Source organism: Lichenostomus cassidix, chromosome 6, assembly GCF_008360975.1.
Source record: "Lichenostomus cassidix isolate B80296 chromosome 6, HeHo_3.0, whole genome shotgun sequence".
Lineage (NCBI taxonomy): Eukaryota > Metazoa > Chordata > Aves > Passeriformes > Meliphagidae > Lichenostomus > Lichenostomus cassidix.
In genome coordinates, this window is record NC_139487.1 from 32,186,764 (window position 1) to 32,212,580 (window position 25,817).

The 25,817-nt window shown below is 46.3% G+C and overlaps 1 protein-coding gene across 1 annotated transcript in view; it reads right to left on the reverse strand.

Moving 5' to 3' along the window:
• SGPL1 (sphingosine-1-phosphate lyase 1) overlaps positions 1–18,767 on the reverse strand; it is a 29,990-nt gene extending 11,223 nt beyond the window's left edge. Inside the window, exons 1-6 of the mRNA XM_085064368.1 lie at positions 18,632–18,767; positions 9,987–10,152; positions 8,034–8,101; positions 6,298–6,445; positions 4,878–4,957; positions 3,484–3,612 (exon numbers count right to left, since the gene is read on the reverse strand). Of these exons, the coding sequence (XP_084920494.1) occupies positions 3,484–3,612; positions 4,878–4,957; positions 6,298–6,445; positions 8,034–8,101; positions 9,987–10,152; positions 18,632–18,634 (594 nt within the window). The 5' untranslated portion in view covers positions 18,635–18,767. The remainder of the gene's footprint in view (positions 1–3,483; positions 3,613–4,877; positions 4,958–6,297; positions 6,446–8,033; positions 8,102–9,986; positions 10,153–18,631) is intronic.
• Positions 18,768–25,817: the final 7,050 nt, after the last annotated feature.

Sequence of the window (25,817 nt, forward strand, 5' to 3'; positions counted from 1 at the left end):
AAAGCTGACCAGAAGTTTCACTGAGCTGAACTACACCATGAATACAAAAATGCAAATCACAATTTACTTCTAGGGTAACATTAGAGTAAAAAACCACACCACAATCCACTGCATGGTCATGCATGGTTGTGGCAGCCTCTCAAAAAACCCCTGGAAACCTGCAGGTTGTAAATTCTGTTTTGTCTCTCAAGGTAACCTGCTGATCACCACAGATAAAATCTGACCGATCTGCACAGTTTAAGCCCCCTTCAAGACACAACACTCACATTTCCCTGTTCAAGTCCTAGTTCAAATATGCAGCCAAAGTTTAGAAGCCCCAGAATTTGGGGAGAAGAGACAAAATGGATTTCTTTCCAAAGGAAGGTTAGGCTTGTATCTGGTGATTCTGCATTCTCTCTCCTGTCCTCAGCGGCAGAAAAAGTGGAAGAATTCACAGAGAGATCCGCATCAAATACATGCACGTCACCCACACACAGAAATTTTTCCCTAGACTTCAAAGATGGCCTTTCTTTTTAAAGTTCAAAAAGCTACTTAAAAAAAAATTGAAGCTTGCATAATAATGGTGATTTCTCCCCAAATTACATGGGAAATCCACAGAGCCAACAGTACAAAACAAAGCACCTTGTGAACATGAACACATGCACACATCAGAGAAGAACAAACTCCCCTGTTCCTCTTCTATGTGCTGAGCTTAATTAGTCCTTCCAAATCATTGCAAAAATGTGATTAGAATCTCCCAGGCGCCCAAACTCACCAATTCCTGTCTCTTTGCTCTTGCATAACACAATTAAAAGTAAGAACAATAGTAGTAATTAGTGAGAAATAGGAAGCATCCATCCACTGCTGAAAATGATTACTTTAAAACTGCTTAAAAACCTGGAACATCCCTCAGAGCAATTTAAGGCAAGGGCATGTCTGAACCCCCCTAACCACCAGGGCATTGTTAGAGGTTTTATGCCCATGTTTAAAAAAAGGAGAATTACAGCCCACATGGCTCAGCTAAAGGCAACTCCTGTAAATAATGCAAGCTGCTCGTCTGATTTAACATTCAGAAATGTAAAAAAGACAGGTTTCATTTTAGCATTTATGAAACACAACAAAAATTTTCAAAGAGGAGGCTCCCCAGAGATCCTGCTGAGGGAGGTGTCCACATGACACAGGGCAGGACACACAGATCCCAGGCTGCTGAAAACCTTGGGGACAGCATGGATGTGTCACTGGGCTGCTTTTCCCAGACTGAGCAGCACAATATCACTCCCACAAAGTGCTGTTCTGCAGCGTCCTGTGGAAATCAGAGCACAAAGGAAGTGAAACTGCCTCACTGAGAAGTCTAGACAGAAACTTTTTGGTGTTTTCCATACAGCATAGCTGTAGGCACTCTCCAGAAACGCCAACAAGTTCTATCTGCCTTCAGGGATGACCACCAGACCCCAACAAATTGGCCAAGCAGTTCTTGCTGCTTAAATCAGGTTAGGAAATCCAGTGGCCAGGGCCTGGCACTATGACACTGCTTCTCAGAGGTGGCAGTGAGGAAATTCAGGGAGGAAAAAGCAATTGCCCTGTATTTCAACATTGCAAAAGTTGAATCAAGTAAACCAGAGGCCTCCTCAGTAGAATGAGCCAGCAGCCCCTCTTGAACAGATTCATTTAAAGATAACTCAGAACATTGCATTTTCCCTGATTTAGCATTAAAATATCTCTGCTTTTAACATCTCTGCACATAGCCTCACCCACTATTGAAGTGTAACTGCAGCATTCTGAGCCACCAGCTACAGCAGGGCCTTCCCAAGACAGAAAGCAAATTGTAAGGTTGAAAAATGCTCTTTTAAATGACTTTGTAACTATCAAAGCCTCCAGAAATTATTCTGAAATGTTAATTCAGTTCTGGGAAGAAGAAAATAAGAGAAGTCTTTGAGCCAAACTACTTAAAGAGCATGTGACTTCCACATACCCATCCTCATCTCCATCAGTGATCAGCAACTCTGGGCACTTCACAGTCAGCAAGAGCAGTGGGAGGAAGACAAAAAGTCCACTGAAAACACTCATTTGCCCATGATAATTATAAGGATGCAATTAATCTTCAGTATCCAGCTGATTGACTTTCCAGCCCTCCTGCAAACTGGGCTATTCAAGCAGCTAGGACAGAATTCCATGGCAGGTTGTGCACTTCCCCCTTTGCTCTGCAGCACCACCTCAGAAGGGAGAGGAGGACAGAGGGAAAAGCAGAATTCCCCAGAGTATATTTGCGCAGGTCTCACTTTGGCTGTGGCAGTTTTTCACTCATTCTGACTTTCTCTTAGGCAATTCCACTTCTCCATTTCAGTGGGAGAGCACCCAGGGCAGGGCCAAGGCTGACAGTTTTACAACACGTTTTACGTAACAAAACCCAAAGGCCCCCCAGTGCAGGCTTCAGCAAGCAAAGTTCCCCAAGCATCCATCCCAGTCACACAGCCTGTTGTATCAGCTGATGTCCCAACTGCTGACAAAAACGAGTTCCAACAGCTTTATGCCCAGCCTCTGCCCCACTCCAGGAATAATCTTGCCGGTGTTCTCAGCACTGCAAGCCAGCAAGGTGCTGAGGTGGGGTGAAATGCTTTGTATAAGCAAAGACGCATGTTCCTCCTTTAAACGTGAAGATGGTACAGGGAATACAGTCCTGAGAAGAAAAGCCAGGTCAGAGGGTGTCACCTCCTCCTATCAAAGACAATCACATGTGGTATTCCCCACACAGTTAAGTTCATCTTCAATCCCACTGGGAGTCTGATCTCAACTACACCTCCTATAAGGCTACTCCAGTATTCAACTCCTTAACACAACCAAGCCTCAGCTGACAGGGAAAGCCCACTCAAGGCCAGTTCAACTCATAAGCTCTTGTATCAACACTGCCTTCCAGCACTGAAACCATCAGTTGAAGAACATACATTTGGACTCTTGCTGGGAATTTTATCATGACTGTAAAACTGGTTTGCACTGGAAGGCCACGTAAGCCTGGAAACAGCTTTCCAGCTGGACAGCTGACAATCCATGCCATGCCTGCTTGTTGGTGAGTGGCCAGGCAGCCAGCTGGCCTTGCCCTCAAGCTTAGCAATCTGGCAGGCTCACAAATTTTCAGCTCAGAGACTAAAACTGAGGGAAGCTTCTCAGAGTGACACTTCTGTGTTCTCAGTTCCCCACTGACAACCAGCCAGGCTGTATTACACCAGTCCTCTCTTCCAACTGCCATCATGCCCATGTCACTTAAGAGTGGGGGAAAAAAGCTGAAGTAAATGGTCTTGTTTAGAGAACTGTTTCTCTGAGTTAAATTGTCTCTCATAAAGCTTCACTAAGAAGAGGAATTAAGCAACCTCCACATAGCTAGCATGGAATACACCAGAATGAGCTTAACCACCTCAGTCTCACCTGGAGAGCATGAGGTGTATTTGCACTTATCAAAGTCAAAAATACCCAAAATGTTCAGGAGGCAGCTGCAGACAGGCTACTTACAGCACCACAGGAGTTGGGGCCCCCATGGAAGAGTGTACAGGCCATCCTCACCACTTCTGCTTCCATCTTCCTCAGACCAGGGAATATATCTGGATGGAGAGGATTACTCCAAGCAAACTCTTCATACACCTTCAGAAAACAGAGAAAATTAGACTTGCAGATGAGGCTTTGAGAACTCCCCATGTGCACTCTAGGATCAAATTAGCTGCACTTTACCCTAAGAATATTACAGGATTTAACTGCTCCTGCAAGTAGATGCCACAAGCTGGGAAGCCATAGCTCAGAAGTAAAATTTTTTAAAACAAGTTTTTCTAAGGCATTTAGATCTCTGGAGTGATTGTACAGCACAGCAGTATGTCTTGTTGTAAGGACAAATTTAATAATTTCACTGTTTTAAAAAAAGAATACAACATGCATCCTACAATTGCTTTACACAAAACAGGCTAAGAAAGTGACTTTGCAGAATTTGTTTTCAAGTCTGTGGTTATGGGGGGGAGTTCTGAAGCAAGTAGAAAAGCACGAATGCCCACCCACACCACAACAAAAGTGGCTGTGGAAACCAGCATTTTGTGATCATTCTGCAACTGTGGACTCACAGGATACAAGGCTGGAACAGGCCAGTCCCAACCTCCTGCAGTCCAGATCAAAAAGCAACTGCAGGGATGTTAAATAAAATACAGCAAAATAAACCAGTCAATAATCAGTACAAACAAAGAGAATGTTTCCACAACATGATCCAAGCTGAAGCCCCTCCGAAAAGGCGGCTCTGAGCTTTGTTTCCCCAAAAGTTGCACAGAAAATGTCAACATGAGGAGGAAAACAGAAATAGCAACCACCAAACAGAGCCCATTACAGCTGCTACAAAAGCTGTTCCCAGGAGCAAGAGGGCCAAACTTCCCTTTCTAGCAAAACAACTCTGGAAGTAGATATACTTGAAAACAAACCTTTAGGCTGTTTAGGTTATTTTCAAGACTTCTCAAAGGGAAAAGTTCCTGAGCAGGTAAACAAGACCTCACAAAGATACCACTGAAGCATGCCAGGGCTCCATTGTTTAAGATCTGGACTACACAGCCATGCCAAAAAGCATTTCACAAAGCTTCTCTTTTGCTTAAACCAAGAGGAGCTTAGTTTTGCTCAGTGAAAGTTGTTCCAATACCAGTCTCCAGTTCACTTGTAATTACTAATTACTTTCTTGCCCAAAACAGCACCTCATCTGATTGGATCCCAGTTATCTCTAAGAGGTGTTTTCACAGTGACAGTGATGTGGCCAGAGCTGCCCAAATTGCCACTAGTTCCCCTTCCTAGATCTTCTGTATTTATTTTGGGATGCTGGAACAGCTCTGAGGAGTTTCAGGTCACCCTGAAGATGCAAAGCTGGCCTGCTTGCACTTTACCTTCACCAGCAGGTGGGTGAGTTTCTCTTCACCACTGTACACAGTCCCAGAGACTTTCCCATCCTGCCAGCGTACATCTCCTGTAAGAGAGGGAAGAGAACTCTGCTCACAAACACAGTCATTCCCAGCCAGTGTGGAAAAGCCCATGGAAAATCCCCTCAGTTCCACAGAGGAGGACTCAGCTTTTGAGATCTCCCTAATTTTTGTGGTCCAGCGACAGCTGTGTGTGAAGCTGAGCCTCTGGCATGGTGTGAACTTAGCAAACAGCAAGTAAATGACGACTAAAGAGTCAGCACATAACCAACATGTAGCTGCAGCAAGCAGTTACATTAATATGTAATCCACTTAATCCCCATCAGTCTCCCCAAACTGCTGCTCAACCAACTGGACACTAAATTAAAGCCACTCTCAAAGAGCACCCACCACCACTGTAAGCTGAGAAGAGATGGAAAGGCCAAGTTTGTATTGCTAAAATTGACAGAGCTGGCACCTCAACTAAATTTCACCTAGACTGGTATTTCCAGGCAACTTTTAAAGGGGAGTTGGCAGGGGAGGGATGGAGGGAAATGGGGGGGCCTTAAGAAAAAACAACCCAGAGAAGGAAGCAAACAATAATTTAAGGGGAAACACAGACAGAAGCAACACTAGCAATACAAAACAGTATTGCAGTATTTCTACAGCAGTAGAAAACAAGGAAGCTGTTCCAGGATACTTTATCATGAAAGCGTTTCTGAATTTGGAGCAGATGCACTGTTCTAGCAGAAAATTCAAGGCATTTCTTAAATTTGGGATAGGAGCAGGGCAGTCGTATCTTCTCCTCTGGACATTTTTGCTCATTAGGAGTAACAGGTATACAAATGAGGAGGAACATGTTTGCATGAGAGAGGCAACTCAAATTAAGTGCCAGACACTGCTTGTGTGGACTCAAGCCAGAATAACATCATGATTCTTTCTTCCTTAAAAGGCTTTTTCAAGGTATAAACCATTGTCTCTCTTAATTGAGGTCACAGTTTTGGAAATTCCCTAACAATCCTACTTAGAAGTTGCTTTTTTTTTTGATTGTGAGTATTTTCTGGGTATTCAGAGAAAATGCATTTCTGGTAAAATCCAAACGTCAAGGCAACTGCTTAGAAATCCAATCCAAAAAGAGAACTTCCTCTGTATTTCTCTTCTCCTCAGCTCTCCCATCTCTCCATCAGCCGAGAATTCTTGTGGAAGGAACAGAATTCCAATCTAAGTACCTGAACACAGTATTAGAACTCATGAATCTAGTCACATCCGGAAAGAAAACACAAAAATTTGCAGGGGGACAAAATATTTAAGCTGAAACCATGAGCAGGAGTCACCAGGACACATTTAAGAGAGGAAGTGTCATGTTTGGTGTCTGAGCAGACCCACCTCTGCTGCAGTACAGGCTCACCTTTTGAGCTGTACTCTTTCATCTTCTGCAGCACTTCAGGCTGGCTCATGCCTTGTTCCGGCAGCGCTTTGATATAATCCTTTTCATCTTTCAGGAAGGATAAACTGGAAGTGACATCATTCAAGACTTCATCAATCTTCTTTTGAATCTAAAAAGAAAGGAAAAAACCTATCAAACAATAGCACTGGTCAAATTTTAAATAATTGCTGAGTGTGTGCAGAACACGACGTACTGTCTACATCTGTGGTGCTAATGGAACATACAGTAACTGCTCCACTGAGAGCTTTGACCCCTTTCCTTAGTGCTTGAGAAAATAAAACAAGGGAAAAAAACCTGCATTTTTATCCAGCAAACCTTTTAAGTCACAATATTTCATTAGTAGAGGTCTTCAGATGCATTGGTTTGTACCTTGCCTCCTCTAACACCACACACACAGTTTAGAAATTCATGAAAACAGACACAGTCATCACCACAGACACAGTTCAGAGATTTCTTTCTTCTCTTGCACTCAGGAAAACCCAAACTTCTTCACAACACATTCCAATGCAAATATTCTTATTCTAGGCAACATAGGTATTGGGATATTGACTTTTGGACATTGGAATGCCTCAAAGTCAAGGCCTCTTGTGAGCAACTGATAAGTTATCAGGTATCAGCCTACCAAAGAGCAGAAAGAGGACACAGATAGGACATAGGAGGAGTGCTCTGGCACAGGGGAGCAGTGTTAGCCGTAAGAAGGGAAGTCTGGATACAACAGGGATTGTATAAAGTGTCCTAACAGGCAGACAAAAAACATAAGCAGAAGAGAATCTGTCTGATCAAGGGCTACTCAGGTTAGGAGGTAAAAGCTGGCACACCTAACAGGACAAGGAGGGGATTTAGTCCCTTCCAGATGGAAGTGTGAGAAATTGGGGAACACCTTCCGTGTCCATAGCAAAAGGAAAAAAATTCCTCTGTGCTGTTCTCTTTGAATAAAATTGCCTGGAACAGATCTGACCCCTGGAATCAATGTGCAAATAGACCAGCACAGCAAGCAGCAGGAAGTGCAATCAAGTGTGATACCATCACTTACAAGGTAAAATAAACCCAGCTGTGCATTTCTTCATCCCTGAGTGGTTAACGTGCTAAAACATGCTGACCTTGTGGTTTCAAGTTTTTAAGCAAAACGAAAAAAAAAAGCAGCTCCCAAACACCAAAAAAAAAGCAGCTCATGTCATTTTAATGACTACACCAAGTGCTGATATCCTTCTGCTAACTATTGCTAATAGTTATCTGAGCCTTAAAACTAATCATGGCCAGTTACTTGATTAAAATACATTCCCTTCCACACTGCACAACAAACCGTTGGCTATCTCACACTTCACAGTGTTTCCGAAGAACAACTCCAGTTCAATCCTGTCCCTTCATGCAGAATTAAAATTATTTTCTTAAAATCTGGCAATGAGGAAATGTCACTGTATAATTCTGTTACCATGCTCACTGATTCTTGGTTAAAATAAATAGCTCAAAAGTGAAAAAGAGGCGGCAGTCCCTTTTTTATGGGAGTGATACAAGAAGATTGGGTAGAAATTACATCTGTCATTAAACCAGGAGGCAGCAAAAGACATTCCAGATCTATATCCACAGATCATCAGGATCACAGTGACAACAACAAAGATGCACAAAACTGTATATTCTCCAAGAGAGCTGAAACAAGGACCTGGAATAATCCTGTAAGAAACTGATCAAATACTTACTATAGCCCCAACAAATGGCATTTTTCTCAGCAGTTTAAAGAACTGTTTTTTAGTTCGGGATGTCAAACCTGAAAGACAAAAGGCAGAAATGAACTTAAGAAACCAAACAAAAAAAACTTCTGATGCACCTCATGATCCAGGCTCAGCATTCCTGATCCAAGCTGAAATAACACAGTGACCCAGGGGACATGGTGAGACAGACAAGTGAATCCAAGAGCAAGGTTTTCAGGGACAGACCATACCATGGAAACATCTGGACTGCACAACAGCAGCCATCTACGGGAATCAATTATTTGACTTGCTTTCTCACTTACATGGGAATTTCCACCCACGTGTGGAATTTTACAAGAAAGAGGGATTTCAGGGTTTGCTAAAGGTAAGGGATTATTATCATTTCCTGCCTCTTTAAACCAGAATAGTTACTAGGAAAAAAAAAAAAACCCAAAAAAACCCCACAAAAAAAAGCACTGAGCAGTGTGAAACAGGCTCCCAGACCAAAGGAGGGAACAGTGACTTTTGTGACAATATCAGTCAAAACAGGACATGGATTTGCCCCGTTTGTTGCAATGGAAGGTGACTCAGGGAAAGGAGATGGACAGAGCAAAGAGCAGAAATTCCACCACAGCCCAAAGACTCAATTGAGAGAAACCACTGATGACATGCACTGGAAAACTCCTTGGGTAGCCCTAAGGGCAGGAATGAAATGAGAATGACACAGATACTTTATAGCTACCAAAAATGCCTTCCCAGTCCTACTTGCACACCAGCAGTTACACCAAGAAATAATTAAAGTCTAAAAGTAAATCATTTTAGGACTGAAATTTTATCTATCCTTTTACTCCCAGTTCATATACATTTCACTTCATACATACAATTTTAAAAGCTACACAATTAGACTAATTGGCACATTCTGTAGCAAATACTCTTAGTGCTCAGATAATAACATTTCTGTTGCACATCTCAGTGTGCACACTGTTTCATTAGTAATTTTCACAGTGAGAAAAGACTGCAAACTCCTGAAAAAGTCTGACAATTTAATCAGATCTTCTAAGAGCTCGTCAGTACTTAAAAAAAATACATTCTGCAACAGTACAAATTCTAGTCAGGAAGGTAAGTGTCCTGAACAAAAGTTTCATACCAATTTGTTCCTTACAGACACTCCCACTGTTCAGCTACTCCCAGCTCTACAAAGAGAAACGGCTGCTTGAGAAATAAAGACACAGAAGGAGACATGAAGTTAAAAACTTGGCTATTTTTAACGAGCTGCCACTGGAGTGTAACCCTAAGGCCTGTGGCAAATGAAAAGCACCTCTGAGGGCGAGGCAGTGACCTCTGGCCATCACACAACCACAGAAAACCACAGGTTCATCAGAAGAGATCCTACTGAAGAGCTGACAGCATCAAAAACCACTCAAAACAGGAAGATGCTCCAAAAATAGATTTAAAAAAAAAATCTATAAAAAAGAAAATCTTCACACCACCACCACCACATACAATTATCTTGAACATTCTAAGGATAAAACATGCCTCCAACATGGAATCAAGACCATGTCTCCTCCCCCAGCAGGAAGGGAAACAACCAAGAGTTATCCAGACACTTTGCATCAGTGAGTAAGTTCACAGGAACCCAGCTCTCCATAAATCTCTCCAGGCTTTGGGCAAGAACTGAGTGTTGTGACAAGTAAATGGTTTAGCCAAAGGAAAAAGGGAGACAAGGGAAGGAGACAGAGGCACATTCCATGCACCCTCTAAAGGAATGGAGGAGCTTCATTTATCAGACAGGCCTTGACCTTTATTTACAAGAGAGTTTGGTAAATATTAGATGACAACAGAAAGTCTGTTTTAAAAAGTATTTGACCTTTTTTCACCCTCTTTCCTTCCACTGCCCAGAAACAGCTCCAGTGCACCTCCCACCCTCCAAAGGCAAGAAATCCCCCTGTTTCAAATACTTACTCTCAGGCTGGCAGAGGAAGCCATGAAGCCACACACTGACAAGTGTGGAAGAAAAGGTCAACCCAATGAGCTGCCAGGGTTCAAGTCCATCACACCGGGCGTTCACAAAGCCTGTCACTTTCTCCCAATACATCTGGAGGATTTCCTTGTAGGGAATAAGGGCATCCTGTGCAAAGGAAAACCGGGAGGATGTTGAGGAAAGTGCAAATGAAAACAAGCAGGGCATCAAAAAACTTGATGGTGATTAAAAAGGTGCTTTTCCAATATGCAGACCCCATGCTTTCCTTAATTCCTTCAAATACAAGTAGGAGATAGTTCTTATTCACTTCCAGTTAAGAGTCACAGATAAAAATACATACCTTGAGAGACTTCAAACATTGAGAAGCACCAAGACCAGATGAGCAAAATAAGGTTCTCTGCACAGTCCCTAGAACTACCACCAGATCTTACCATGGCCCAAGAGAAGTAACTGTGTTATATTTTTATTTCGAAGGAATTACCAGGTAGTGACAATACCACCAAAACAGGTCTATTAAGTACCTAGGGCTGGATTTTTAACGAAGATGGAAGCACTCAGCAAGTCCTCAAGTTAAAGATCTAATTAGCATGTTTACACATCAAGGGAGGATGGGAGAACACTGCTGCCGCCAAAATAACCCCCAGAAAATGGTGATGCAAGAACAATTACAATTTCAAACCAGGAATTACTGTCAGGACACAGCCCAAGCTCCTAATCAATAGCTTCAAACAACACACTCTTCAAGAGTGTCAGAAGGAAAACTGGATGTGCACAGGAGAAAAAGGGTATTTCCCCCTAAACAGGGGTCTTCCATCCAATTCTCTGGCAAAAGGTTTCTAGAGAAAAGAATAGTCAAGAACAGAGCCCTCTTCTAAACCCCTCTTCCCTTTTGACCAGCCATCCAGCCTAGTTTTGTCCAGTTTTACTGGGGAGATCTCCAGCACTTGAAAGCTTCACCATCCAAACAAAAGGGAAAGTATGTGGGACCTTTCAAAAGATTTGTAACTAAACCTTGGAAGGAATAAATCCTTGATTACTGTGCTGTTGGACTCTGGGTGAGATGGGATTAGAGCAATTTTCAAAGGTGAATACAAACAAATCAGTAAATTAAAAACTGCTAAAACTTTCCTTCTCAGGACACTTTACAGGTCTCACTTCTTGGTCAAGCCAACAACAGAACCAGCTTTTAACTGTTTTTTTTTTTAGGGGATAGTATATCATTCCAATGCAACTGGAGAGGCTACTGACAGTCAAGTTTTTCCAAGTAATTAATGCTGGAAGGCAGGCTTCCTTACCAAAAAGCAACACTAATGAATACTCATTACTTTGGAAAAGCAGTAAAACACATATAACACAGCAGAATTTGAAGTATTTAAGCAGTCCAAATACAAATTCCAGCAGAATTAACAGCATTTACCCTTTTGAAGAGGACTAATTTCACCCATGTCCCACCACAGGCTGAAGTGACACAGACTGAATTCAGCAAAAGCAGGCAGCACTCAGCTCTGAGAAGGCAAATTAGCACCTATTCACTTGGCAAAGGGCAATTTAAAAATACATCAGTCACTTCAGCCTCCAAAACAAGGCAGCCACACAAACCTCTGCAATTAGGCAATGTCCCAGTTAATGAATGGCCAGTCCTCCAAGCCACTCACCACAAAGCTGATTTAACCCCAGAATTTAAGGGAAGAGCCACCTTTTCCAGCTAACCAGAGGTGGTACTCAAGTTTCAGCGAATTTGCACAATCTTCACTGGCAAATCCCTGGAAATGAGTGTTTAACCAGAGGCAATGACTTTGGTTCTTTGCCTAAGAGGAAATGCCAGGATATCATTCCGTTTTGGAACTGCACTTAAAGGATGGAAATGGAGCCACTAATGGGCTGGTGTCTCAATAGTTGCTCTCAACTCATGGCAAGAAAATGCTGCAGCATCAATTATAAAGTGGGCTGTGCTATTTTTTTTCCTGAAGATGGAGGATACTGTAAGCCCTGAATCAAAATGGAACATGACCTTCTTGACAGAAGTCACTCCAGTCAATGGCCAACTTCAATAAATCTGGCAAGAGATTGACCTCACTCTTGGAGAAAGCTCTGGACAGAAGATCCCAGCTGACTGCACATTTTGTTACTGAAACCCCAGAGCACTGACATATGGGAACTCCAAGATATATCCAAGCTTTGAACAAATAAGGGAAGATTTTCATTATGCTCATTCTAAGACATTGAAGAATTTATTCCCCTTTCTTGCTTTAAAAAACCCAATCTGGAATCAATCCCCAAATAAAACAGTTTGACCAGGTAAAGTTTTCTCTGTGTTTCTCACTTGCCTTCTCCACTTGTTTCATACTTAAAAGAGTTTGAAGGATGAGGTGGAGGATATTAAAAACTGGGATTAAAAAAACTAGTGAAAATTGGCATGGAAGATGAATTAGCAGTGAATTACAATTCTCAGATCCCTGGAATACACTCAGTTTTTTCCAAGCACTCCTTGCTGAAAGTATCCAGCAAGACATGAGAGACATTTATTTTCTGAATTATTCACTTAATCCCACAGAAACCAGAGGGCATTTAGAAGGTTGCATTCAAATATTTTCATTACACCCAGGAACATGCTGGGTTAAAAGGGAGCTTATAAAAAAAGAGGGAGAGTGACTTTTTACATGGGCAGAGTGACAGGACAAGGGGGAATGGCTTCACACTGACAGAGGGAAGGGTTAGATGGGGTATTAGATAGGAATCCTTCTCTGTGGGGGTGGTGAGACCCAGAGAAGCTGTGGCTGCCCCATCCCTGGAAATGTTCAAGGCCAGGTTGGATGGGGCTTAGAGCAGCCTGGTCTCTGCTGAAGGTGTCTCTGCCCATGACAGGGGGTGGGACTGGATGAGCTTTAACGTCCCTTTGAACCCAAATCCTTCTGGAATTCTCTGCGATTGCAGTCCCATACCATTTCCTCATTTTACAGGGAGGAGGCAGGGGGAATAAACAGCCTCTGAGTAGCCCAGCCATTGGAATCCCTTGCCCTGCAGCCCTGGAGCTTCTCAGAGTGAAAAACTACTACCGCTTTCCCAGCTGGGCTAAAGACAACAGGCTGGCCTGATTTCAAACCTGTCTACAGGTCAGAATTTCATGGAAGACAATAACCTGCTTATTTTTGAAGGCATCAAATAAACCAAAAGGTTTCCTTTCCTATTAGAAGAGAATAGATAGGCTGGTTTTATTTCTGCAAAAGAACCTTCCTCACACAAAAGCTTCACAAGACACAGGATAATTGCAGAAGCAGTTTAAAAACCTGACTTATGAGCACACTAAAGAGCAGGGAGAAAAAAATCTCCACTGGAGGATTTGTTTTTAATTCTCAGAGTAGTATGACAGACCCAGGTATCAGATAAAATACAAATTGTTATCATTAGGACTTGCAGTGCTCATTTGTACGGATATTAATGCACTCAGCTACCCAAGCAGTTTACATATTGAATTTTTAGCTCCACAGATTAGGAATACATCCTTAGTACTTTATTTCTAAAAGCCATTAGCAAGCTGAGCTGGTTCCAGGGATAGCACTTATGCCACTACAAAAGAGCACAAATTAACTGCAGTAATGCCCTTCTGTCCCAGATGATGGAAAAGGGAAGGGGGGAGGATGGGGCGGGAGGAGAGAAATGCCAAAGCTAATGAGAGCACATTTTGCATTTTGGCAGCATTTCCTTGGCTGCAAGTTTTGGGATGCAAAAAAGCTTAAAATAAAACAAAAGGGGAAAAAAAAAGATAAACAGAAAGATAGTAATATAGAGAACCTCAGATTTTTGTTACAAGTGCCTTCTGTTTCTGGAAATGGAAACACTGTATGAAAACACACCTCTGAGAAAAATGGGAAGAATGATTTTATGATCTGAATCTTCCTTCCTCCAAAAGAATGTTTAAAGTGGGGCCACAGAATAAAAGTAGCTTTTAAAGGCAAGTTTATGTTATGCAATACTATGACGCTGACTGTGTGAGGAGGAAGTGCTAAGATCAAAGAATCACAGAAGGGCCTGGTTGGAAGAGACCTTAAACACTATCTTGTTCCAAACTCCTGCAACAGGCAGGGACACCTCCCACTATCCCAGGTTGCTCCCAGCCCCATCCAGCCTGGCCTTGGACACTTCCAGGGATACAGGGGCAGCCACAGCTTCTCTGGGCACCCTGTGCCAGGGCCTCCCCACCCTCACAGAGAAGCATTCCTTCCTAATATCCTACAAACCTACTCTGCGTCATTTTATACCACATCCTCAGCTTTCACCTGAATCCACACATATTCCCCAACCAGGGACCCTCTGGCCACCTCCCCACGCCCCAACCTGAATGTCTGTGTTTGCCATCAGCTTCCCTCGTGTCCCAAGAGCCGAGGAAGGAGGTGGCTGTCACACAACTCAGCACACAGTGAATCAAGGCCAAGGGAGATGGCTCCAACAACTCGAGTTAGGTCAGCTCCGATTACGGGAGCACATGGAATACTGGTACTGCCACTGTAATTACGGCCTCTGCTCCAATACAACAAGTTTTTCTGACGAGAAGCTTCCTGACTGAAAACAAACCACACAAAGCCAGCAAGGACGTGGCAGCCTCACTTACTTATTCTGCTCCTAAGTAGAAGGAAGGCTTCAATTAGCCCTGCCTTTGCTGACACCTCGTTGCCTGCACGTGCTGTGGCCACAAAAGGCACATCTGACCGGCCTAACCAGGCTGGCCGCAGGGAAGTCCTGGACTCACAGCCACCAGCCAGCCTGCCAACTTCCTACCGGAGAGCCGGGAATGGGATTGAGCAACACCACCCAGCCTCCTCAGAGGGTGCTCGTCGCTGCCTGTGCCTGCAGTGTTTTGATTCGCACCCCGGTAATGACTCTGCTCCTCCTTCCCTCCCTGCCAACCCCAGCCTGACAAATATCTTTACATAAGCACCAGGCAGGGAATATTTGTTAGTCAGCTCCTAATTACAGCTCGAGGTTTGGACCACGTGCTGCCCAGCCTGACCAAAGGATGCGGGCAGACAGAGCGACACCAGATGCGTGATCTCTCAGAAATCAAGGATCATGAACTGTAGGATGTATGGGCTGAACTAAGTGAAATTTAAAACACATTCAGGCCACGCTCATCTTACCACAGTTCCCCAATACCACCAGTTCTGTCTGCATTGCATTTATTTCCACCACTGTTATAATGAAACTTTTTCTTTTTCCAGAAAGACAGCAGTTTGGGGATTTTTTTTGCCACGTACAGTGTCTGCAAAATGAATGTATATATACTGTCCCACCAGCCCTGAGAGTTCAAGAGGAGTGGCTAAACAATGGCTAATTATAGCTTCAGCACAAAAACAAACAAGGCAGCAAGTCAAGAGTAAGAACAGCAGCATTCCAGCTTCCACTGCAGAGATGGAATGTAAAACAACCAAAACAAGATGGGAAAAGGCTGATTCGAGGCTCAAAAAATGTACAGTTTTACAGGAACCCAAAGGACTCCAAAAATCAGGAGCAAGTTCAAATTTAACCCAAAATACACACAAGGTGTCACGTTCACTTTACTCACTTTGGCAAACCAATTTATAAAAGTTTCTGCAAACATTCAGGCATGCTCCAGGCAGCACAGCTCTCACTAGAGACAGGATCCACCCAACGGATGCTGCACGTAAACTCATCATGGATCTCTGTGGGCCACCAGCTCCAGGAATGTACAAGGAAATGTCCTCTGCTGACACCCACAATAATTAGGGTTAGAAAAGCACCTGGTGCCCTGCATGCTGGGACTCATCTGGACATATTTTATTCCTCCACTTGGCCTCCTCTCAGCTGCAGATCACCGCATGCCTTCTGGAGAATAAAATGGGTATTTCTTTGAAATACTTTGTGAGCACCTCGGTGCCACACAGAGGTACCCACAGCATTAACACACAAAGTCTTGGCAGGAGCTGTCTGGAAGCACACCCCAGCATGGTAATTGTTCTAGAAGCAAGCATCCATGAACAAAGGCAGTACCCAGCCCTGGCACAGCTCCCCAGCATGGTTATGCAAGCCTCCGACAAAGCCCCCAGTATCAGCACAAACTGAATGCTGCTATTATACATTAAGGGCCCTGCCCTTGGGCACGTCAGACCATAGGGCAGAATCCTCAAAATTATTTTATCAATACCACCACACAGAACCTTTCAACCCCTGCAGTATCTAGTCACACACCCTTCCTGATTTGGCATGGAAAAATCTTGATGAGCAAAGAGAGGCAAAGGAAACCATCAGAACACAAAGGATTCCAAGTGACTTTCACATGCAAATTTCTAGGAAACACAAATACTTCCTAATACAGAAAACTGTATCACAATCACCACAGCAAACAGACCAGAACACCTGCTGCTACATCAATTGGCACAATCCTAAATCTCAATTCATGCTCTAAGAGCAGGACTAAAACAATATGCTAGGCCTCCTAGTACTTGAAAGGGAATGTCTTTCACTGCCTGGGATGCAAAGAATAACAGCAATAGAATCACAGACGTATTTGGGTTGGAAGGGACCTGAAAGACCATCTCACTTGATCTCCCCTCCCATGGGCAGGGATACCTTCCAAGTGGCCTTGGCCACTTCCAGGGATGGGGCAGCCACAGCTTCTCCAGGCAACCTTACCGCTCTCACAGGGAGAAATTATTTCCTAATATTTAATCTAAACCTAACATTCTGTCAGTGTGAAGCCATTCCCCCTTGTCCCTTGTAAATAGTCTCTCTCCACCTATCTTGTCAGCTCCTTCAGATACTGGAGGAAACAGTCAGGTCACCCCAAAGCCTCTCTTCTCCAGGCTGAACAATCCCATACCTCCCAGCCTTTCCTCATAGCAGAGGTGTTCTATCCCTTTAATCATGCTGGTACCTCCTCCATGTCCTTCCCGTGCTGCCCCTACCCAAGCTGGAGGCAGCTCTGCAGGTGGGGTCTCAGGGGAGGGGCAGAATCCACGCCCTCCCCTGCTGCCCACTCTGGGGGGTCAGCCCAGGGTACGGGGGGTTTCTGGGCCAGGCTACAGCCAGCACACCCAAGTTCTTCTCAGCAGTTCTGTGGTGGAGGAGGAGATCAGATGGAGAAGTCTTTTTATTGGTAATGTTGTGTGTTTGGAAGAAGAGACAAGCAGAACCCCAAAATCCTTACTCAGAAAGGGACTCTAGGGAATCCCTTTGACCACAGGAGTGACAGCACGGCTGTGACTGCTGCCACACCAGACAAACCACACATAATAAATGCCGTGATTAGCTTTATCTTCAACCTACCAGACACTGCTGGAGACATCCAAGGCAGGAAGTGAGGTGTCACCTCAGCAAACCCTTCCCTGCTCAGCAATTCAGCTACAACTTCTAAGGGTAGGAAGAGGGTGGGAAACTCTGAGTAGGCTGGACTTGAGCAGGACATGGAAAAACAAAAATTTTACTCTGTCTAGGTAAGAAAATTTCCAGTGCCTCGTGCTGCCTTTTGCAAAGGTCACGAGAAAGATCACAGAGTAAAACCACGGTTTAGGAAAAATGTTATGTATCAGCATTTCTCCAGATGAAGCCTCAGACCCCGAGTACAAAGCCAACTTCGTAAACTTGCCAGAAGCCAGGAATCCTCTGCAATAGCTACTGTCCAATCTAGCGAATGAAACAGCAGACCTGAGCAGGTCTTCCAGGTGCAATGAGTAGCAATTTTCCCTGCAAAGCTTCGGCACAGAAGGGACTGAGATGACAACAGCCTGACCACACAGCATGGCTCCAGCAACCCCAGGCCAGTCTAGACCACCCAGTGCACAACGTGCGAAGTATTTACCCACTGCCAAATTTTGGCAGCTGAAAGGAACCCAAACACAAGCTGCGCAGGCTCTTGGTGCTGTCCCAGGCTACCCATGGCTGCACAGAGCTCCACACCAAAACAGGAAGAAGCAGCAGCACTTGGGCGCTTGGGAATAGCGAAACCAAGTGGGAAAAAGGAGTGGGACAAAGATAATGCTGCTTCATTTATCACTCAGCAGCTGTGATTTCAATTTCCCTAGCTGATGGGGGAAAAGTCCCAACCAAACAACCAAAATCCTAGTACCCCTTCCAGGTTTGAGGAATTGCAAGATTCATGCCACGCCACAGTGGGCCAGGGAGAGCTATATTCCAAGAAACCCTGAAGATTGCTTCTGGCTAAAAAATAATAGCCAATAAACAAACTGTCTCAAAAAAATAATGCTCAATCAGCAAACACGATTTCTCTTAGCCCGATCAGCACCTTCACCAAAATCCTGAGGAAAACACCATTTCTGCCGCACCTGGTGAAACGAACAGAGACAAACGGCGAAAACACCGTTTCTAATCCTGCCTGTCCCGAAAGTAGGTAATTGTGGGGAATAAGAAAAGCAGCGCATGAATAAGAGGGAATCATTTACGTTTAGGGGAAGGGTCGGGCCGAAGAGAGGACCTGCCCACCCACCCTCGGAGCGAGCTCGGCCGGGCATGCCCCGAGGCCCGAGCGGGACCCCCAGCCCTCAGCCAGCCCTCAGCCAGCCCCGCCGGACAAGGCCCGAGCCGCGCTGCCTCACAGGCCGCGCCGGGACACCGCTCTCTCTGCCCCCACACCAGCCTCGCACTCCCCGCTCACCATCGCTCCTCTGCCGCCGGCTCTTCCCTTCCTTCCCCCCTGCTTTCTTTCCTCCCTCCTCCTGCTCGCGGGGTCCCGGCGCGGCCGCGCTCCGCCCCGGGTTGCCGCCCCCGGCTGGCCTCGCCCTGAGGGCGGGAAGGGCGGGAACGCCGCGCCCCGCAGGGCGGAGCGGAGCAGGGAGAGCGGCGCCCTCTCCTGGAGGGAGGCGGTACAACTGGAAATACGGAGGAGAGTTTTGTTACAATAGATAAACAAACAAAACAAAAAAACAACCAAAACAAAACAACCAAAAAACAAACAACAGAAAACCCCCAAACTAATAAACAAAAACCCCAAAAATCTAAAATAACCAAACAAAAAAAAACCAACAAAAAACCCAAAAAACCCCGAGCCCCCCCAAGAAACCCTCCCCAAAAAAAAACCAGAAGAACCCCCAAACTCTAAGCCCTAAACAAACAAACAAACAAACAAACAAACAAACAAAAAATCCCACCAAAAAAACAGTTTGTGAGCCCGCCCTGCTTATTAATTACCTGGATCGGGAGCCCCTCTGCCCTGGATCCAGGCTCTGAGAGCTCAGGGTTTTCACCTGCAGCAGAGAAGGCTCCAGGCAGACCTTAGAGCTCCTTCCAGTGCCTCAAGGGGCTCCAAGAGAGGTGGAGAGAGCTGGGGACAAGGGGGAATGGCTTCACACCGACAGAGGACAGGGTTAGATTGGATATTAGGAAGAAATTCTTCCCTGCGAGAGTGGTGAGGCCCTGGCACAGGTTAACCAGAGAAGCTGTGGCTGCCCCATCCTTGGAAGTGTCTAAGGCCAGGTTGGATGGGTCTAGAGGAAGGTGAGTTAAGACAATACTTAAGGCCTCTTCCAACACAAACCATTCAGTGATTTCTTTTGAGAAGGGTTTTTCTTTCATGCAAAATATAAGACATGCACTGCTGATCATTATACTGATCATTATTATCCAGTCCGTTAGTTCTGTTAATCCATGGATTAAAACCCACTTTGTTCTGGGTGGATCAGGTGGGACACCATGAAATAAAGGCTGAGTTTCCAACACAGCAAGCAGAATATTGTTTGGAGATTTTGCCACATACAGTCCCCCAAGGGACCAGCCTTAAACAAGCATATGCCCAACATGGAAAAGGTCCTTTCTCCATCCCCTCTTACAGGGGGCTTGGGCCTTGCAGAGATACGGCTGCTGATTTGAGCAGCTCGTGCTCCTGAATTTCTTGTCAGCCAGGTACACACATTCGGTATTGTCTAGGAGAGGAACCCTGCGAGGAGGGGCAGAGACAGCACTGGTACCGGGGGGAAACACGTTGTGCTCCTGCACCCTCCAGGCCCTGCCCATCCCCTCTGCTTGCCCTCTGCACGCCCACACCCCCTGCAGCCCCTGATTCACCATTTCCTTGAGAGCGGCCTGGGAGTCACTGAGCTCGGAGCACCAATTCTGACCCTGTTCTCAGGTGTCATGGATCCCTTGAGAGCTCACACCAGATCCTGCAGTACCCAGCCTAGCCCTAGGGACAGCCCAGAAGCAGCACCGGAGTCACAGGTGGAGTCTGTCCTGCAGAAGAGGGAGAAGGAGAAGGTCTGAGCACTCCCCTCTGCAGGGAGCAGGGACGCCACTCCACCCCGGGGAGCTGGGCTGAGGCAGCTGGGCTGTCACACATGGTCTGGGGCTGGCGGTGCTCACCTGGGCCTGACAGGCCAGGCCACCAGCAGTCCTGACTAAGGGACAGCACAGGAGGGCTGCAGGGCTTCAAAGGACAGAGCAGGAGATCAGCACATGGTCACAGCCCATAACCCTGCGTGGAGTTATCATCCTGCCCCCGCTGGAATCTTAGAAGGTCGTAGCTCTCCGTGTGTTTTCCTAAATCTCTTCTCTCCTTTGGTCCTTCTCTTTGTTTTACTAATTCTCTTTTCCTGGAACTCCTGGGTGACATAGCATTTTGTAAGTTTAAAGGCTTTTCTTGGCTGGGTTAAATTTATGCTAAGGAAATGCTAAATTAACACCAAGTAATGCTATGATAAGTGGTTTTACGTTGTATTCTGTTGTATTTCATTGTTTGTCAAAGATCATTGATTTTTTGATTGTTTGATTGTGCTCCTTCTGCCAGCGAAATTTAGTGTTATTTTCACCTTTGGAGTAAATCTGGTGGAGATTTCTCCTTTGAACTAAGAGAGAGGAATAGAAGCTTGAGTTAAACCCCTGGATCTGAGGATTCAGGGCTTAAGAGGTGCCACCACTGCCAACTGCATGCTGTTTTCTTCTCTATTCCTGGAACTTCTCGGTAACATAGCATTCTGTAAGTTTAAAGGTAAATAGTCCCTCTCCATCTTTTTTTGTAGGCTCCCTTCAGGTACTGAAAGGCTGCTGAAGTCACCCTAAAGCCTCTTTTCTTCACGCTGAATAATCCAAATTTTCTCAGCCTTTCCACTCATCTGTACAGTATAGTTTGGCAAGAAAGGCAGGAAGAGACATCTGTGCAGTGATTTTCCACAGGAATTACTGTTTGATGTCATTGGGAGCACTGTTTTTTCCATTTCTAATGCAACAGTAGGTTTTCAGAACCTACAGCATTCCCCATTTGGAGTTCAAGGAAAGCTTGTGATTTCTGTGATCTTTAGTCTAGAAAGACAGAGAAAGGGTAAGTTTAAGTAATAATATAATGTATTAGTAAGGGAGCAAAGTGTTTGCACTACTTGCATTATAAAACAGTGTTCTTGTTGTTGCACTGTCCAAATAACATTTGTGTGTTACTGTGCCTGAGGATATCGTGTGGGAAATGCAAAGAAGTTTTGCTGGCGTACAGTTCATTAAAATAAATTTAAAAATCCCAAGAACTTACCATTAGTTGGTTCATATGCTGCTCTGTATGCTGGTTCCCAGTTTCCAGGTAGCTTGTATGATAAAGCATGGTTGTTTCTAGGGGTTTTCTGTTTGATTTTTAAAAAAAAAATTATCTATTCTCTTTCTCAACAACGTGCTGTGTCCACAGCCAGCAGGCTTTCTCAGTTATCCTTTTGCCAGTGTTTCTCTACAGGTGTGTTTTGGCATGGAAAGTCTGATGTTCCACAGGTTTTTTTTCAAGTCTGGCAGAGCTTTGAGTGGCAGCCATGACCTCACCGATGTCCTCATCACTGTACAGAATAAAGAACTATGGTGTAGTTTTCTGTGGTTCTTTGTGGTATTTTGGGTTGTGATACCTTCATGCAGGCAGCAGGGATTGCAGGGAGGAAGAGATGCATTGTTTTTACTCTCTGTCCTTCCCACACTTTGCTGGTGATCTCCTACCAGTCCTGCCTGCAGGTGCCTCTGCAAATGTTCCCTGTGCCTGGCCATTGCTGAAGGAACAGTGTGAAGAGCGAATTTTTAAGCTGCTTGTTTATCAGAGGCTTGGAATTGAGCTGGAAATCAGAGTAAGTCTGATTTGTCTGTTAGCATCCAGCTCTGTTTAATATCAAAGACAGCTGTAATGCTTGCACAAGGCAGAGCCTTAGCTGATCAGTTATCTCGGTTTACAGTGCAGGAAAAGGCCAGAAAGAGCTTTCATTTTAATGGAAATGTGGTTCTGCAATACTTGTCAAAGTTTACTCAGGAATCTTGAACACCAGTCTCACTGTAAGCTGTCTCTTTGTTTTCATTTCAGAGTTTCTGATGTCCTTTTCAGTGAAGGGGTTGTTAATATGTGGTCTTGTAGGCCAAGGAAAAAAAGGAACAAGCCTGAAAAAACCCGTATCATCTTGTAGGACCAGATTCTTCCTTTATATGTGGTTCCTTTGGATTGTACCAGATATTGCCCAAGTGGAGCTAAGCACAGAGCTTGACCTGCTGATTTTGCAAGCCTCAGTTTAAGTTTCATGTGTGCTTTTATCCACTTAAGCAAACAACTGTTTCTGCTGGGAGATAAACGCCCTCCTCTGAGATGTCTTCAGGCGTTATTTGGCTGCTGCAGCTTTTCTTCTGCTTCCTACAAACGCCTCTCTCTCTGACCACTGGGTGTCAGTGAAAGACTGCGATGTGATTTTCTGTAGTTAAATATACATGAGTTCCTCTGAAGCTCTGTGGTTGTTCCTTAGTTAAGGTGGCCAAGGCACACTTGAGAAAACAACTGACACACACAGAGTAGGAGTGTAGAATAATTAACAAAACCAGCTCAGATCAGTAAGTTTTTCCTGAAATCACTTCACTATCCTTTTGAATTAATTCATACTATCAGGACATTTAGTGAATTAAAGAAAAATAGTTTATCTTCTTTTTCAAATAAAACCACTATTCCCAATATAATGGCAATGTACAAAGCCATAATATGCTACAGTATTCATACTTCCTGTGCATTAATCAATGTGTAACTGGATGACCCAGTCCTGAAAGGTGCTGTCCTCATTCTGATTACAGGGGGTCCCTCCAACCACCCGCCGAGGCCCGGGGACGCACACAACCCCACTCACGGGGCCATCCCCCATGGCCCGGCACTCCCAACAAAGCACCACGGAGCGCTCTCGTTCCTGTCACCTGCCTAGAGCAGCCTCTCCAGCCCTGAGTTACAGGGACCCGGGGCCGCTCCTGGGGACAAGGGGCTCCACAAAATCGTGACACGTGCCCAGACTACAAGGCCATGGCACACTAGCAGATCAGTCACCTGCAGGACAGACAGCCGCGCAGCACAGGCAGAGACCCGGGCCCTGGCTACAGGCGGCTCACCGTGCCCACGCTACCACAACCCCCCAACCACCCCACAAAAACCCCCCCCACACACCCCACCCATAAGCAGCTTCGTGCTGTCCTCGGCAAGCAGGGCCAAGGCCTGAGCCTTTCCCCTCCCGCCCGGCCATGGCGAGGGTTCCTTCAGCCCAGCACCTGCACACAGCTCCTCCTTCCCTCCTGGGAAGCCTAAGCTACGCTGGCCTATTTCTAAAGGGGGTCTAAAACGCAGCCACACTCGCTCACACACACCAACTACACACATGGGGACACAGGGGAAGGGAACACAGTCCCGGAAGGGGGAGCAAGCTGTGTGCAGCCACCGGGCCGAAGGAACCGTCCCCACTGCCAAGCGGAAGGCAAAAGCCTCAGGCCTCACCCCTGCTCTTCAGAGAGGACAAGGAGGGGCCTTGTCACTCTGAGGAGCTTCAGGGGTGGCACGGGGACAGAGGCCGTGACATGCCCTGAGTATGAGGGGGTCACACTGGCCAGGGGCCAGCAGACTAGGCTGAAAGCTGCCAGGCTGGGGGAGAAGCCCTGCGCCCTGCTTACAGGGTGGGCTGGGGGGCCGGGAGAGCTCCGTGTCCCCGACGCAGGTGCGGAGAGAGGGGCTCTGACTCTGCTTACAAGGTGGCCTCTCTCTCCAGGCAGCCAAAGGAGCACAACGTTGGCAAAAGCCCAAAAACGGCTAAGACCTTGCCCCTCTTGCTTACAGGGAGGTTGCTCAGCACAGAGCCACCAGGGGCATCCACAAGCTGCCCTGGGGGTGCCAGGAATGCCCTTTGCCCGGATGGTGTCTCATACCTCCTCTTCGGCTCCACGCCGCTGCTGCTCTCCCTTGCTCGCTCCTGACTCACTGCTGCTCACTCCAACTCCAGTTTTTACTATCACTCCATCATCAGTATGACACCCCCTCCATGATTTCAACTCTATTCTGACAGTTCCATTTCCAGTTTTACAATTTTTATGCTGCTTTCAGTCACAATCCTAGTTCCGTAGTGAGTTATCAAAGCTCCAGAGGTAGTTGACACTCAGCACTACTGTACCTATCACAGACACAGTCAAGAGCCCAGCACTACCAAAGATGTAAGATGCAATCTTACAGTCCTTTTGTCAGCTCTACAGTTTCCATCCCATTTTATGTGTCCATCCCAGCCCCAGTGATTTCAGCTCCAGACCCACAAGCTTTATTTCACTGCCAGCTCTTCTCTTTCTCTTCCAGCTCCACATCTTCCCAGCACTGCCACATAAGGCTGCTCCTGCTTCTCAGAGCAGCATCTTTGGTTTAACTCCAGCTCTGTGTGCTTTCAACTCAGCTCCTGAACCCATATCCCTGACCCAGCCTGACAATCCTTACTCCAGCTCCACAGTCCCTATCCCAGCCCCACAGGGGTTTCACCCCCAGCCCTACCACTTTCATGTCTTCTCCAGCTCTGCTGCCTCAGCTCCTGCTCCTCAGCTTCCTACTGCTCCAGCTGAAAGCTGCTCCTGCTTCTCACTCCAGCCCGGGGCTGTTGATAAAGCCACAAATCAGTCACAGGCATCACCTCAATGTCTCCAGGAGCTGTCACACCCACCACCATGGGATCCCAACTTTGGGGACACATGAGGCCTGAACCCCAGCATGTACCTTCCCCCCCTGCCCCTGGGTCTCACCCCCAGCACTTGCCCAAACAGCACCAGGGGCTGGGGATGGCCACTTGGGCTGATTCCCAGGCCCTGCAGCCCTCAGAGCCCAGGAGCCCCCACACCCTCACACCGTGCTTGCTACCACCGGGCTGGGGCTGGCAAACCCCCAGGCATCTCCTGCAGCCCCGGAGCTGTTCCCCAGGCGCCGCCCCAGGTGCTACAGCAACATCCAGCGCCACCCCGCCCGAGCCCCGCAAGGCGCAGCAGGCAAAACTGGGCACAGCCGCCACTGCTGCCCCAGGACAGCGCCAACCCCGGCCCCAACCCCAACGTCACACGGGACGCGCATCCATACTCACTGCACTCCCTGCATCGGCAGGTGCAGAGGTCTTTTCACGGGGCAGCAGCGCCCCTCGGACCGCACAGTCGCACCTTCACCGCCGACAACGTGAATGGAGCTCATTCTCGTCGGGGCTACGGCAGAGGCGGTAGAGGCGCGTCAGGCGATCGTAGGGCGTGGCGGGATTGAGGGATGAGTTCGGCAGGACCACACCCGGTTTGAAAAGGCTCCAGCTGCTGCCGCTTGCCCAGCTCCGGAACAGTGTCCGGAGTGTCGCCAGTCGTCGCGCAGGTGGGGGCGTTTGATCCAGATGGGCCGCAGCCACCCCTCGGTGCAGCTCTTTTAGTGACACGGGGCAGCGACCACTCCTGGGGCACCGCTTTTACAGTATGTCTTGTATCATTCTATTTTATTCCATTTACACTTCATATCCTTTCTCGTGACTTTAACAACCACCGCTGCCCCGACGGTCCCTCGGTGCAGCTCTTTTACTCGTGGGGAAGCG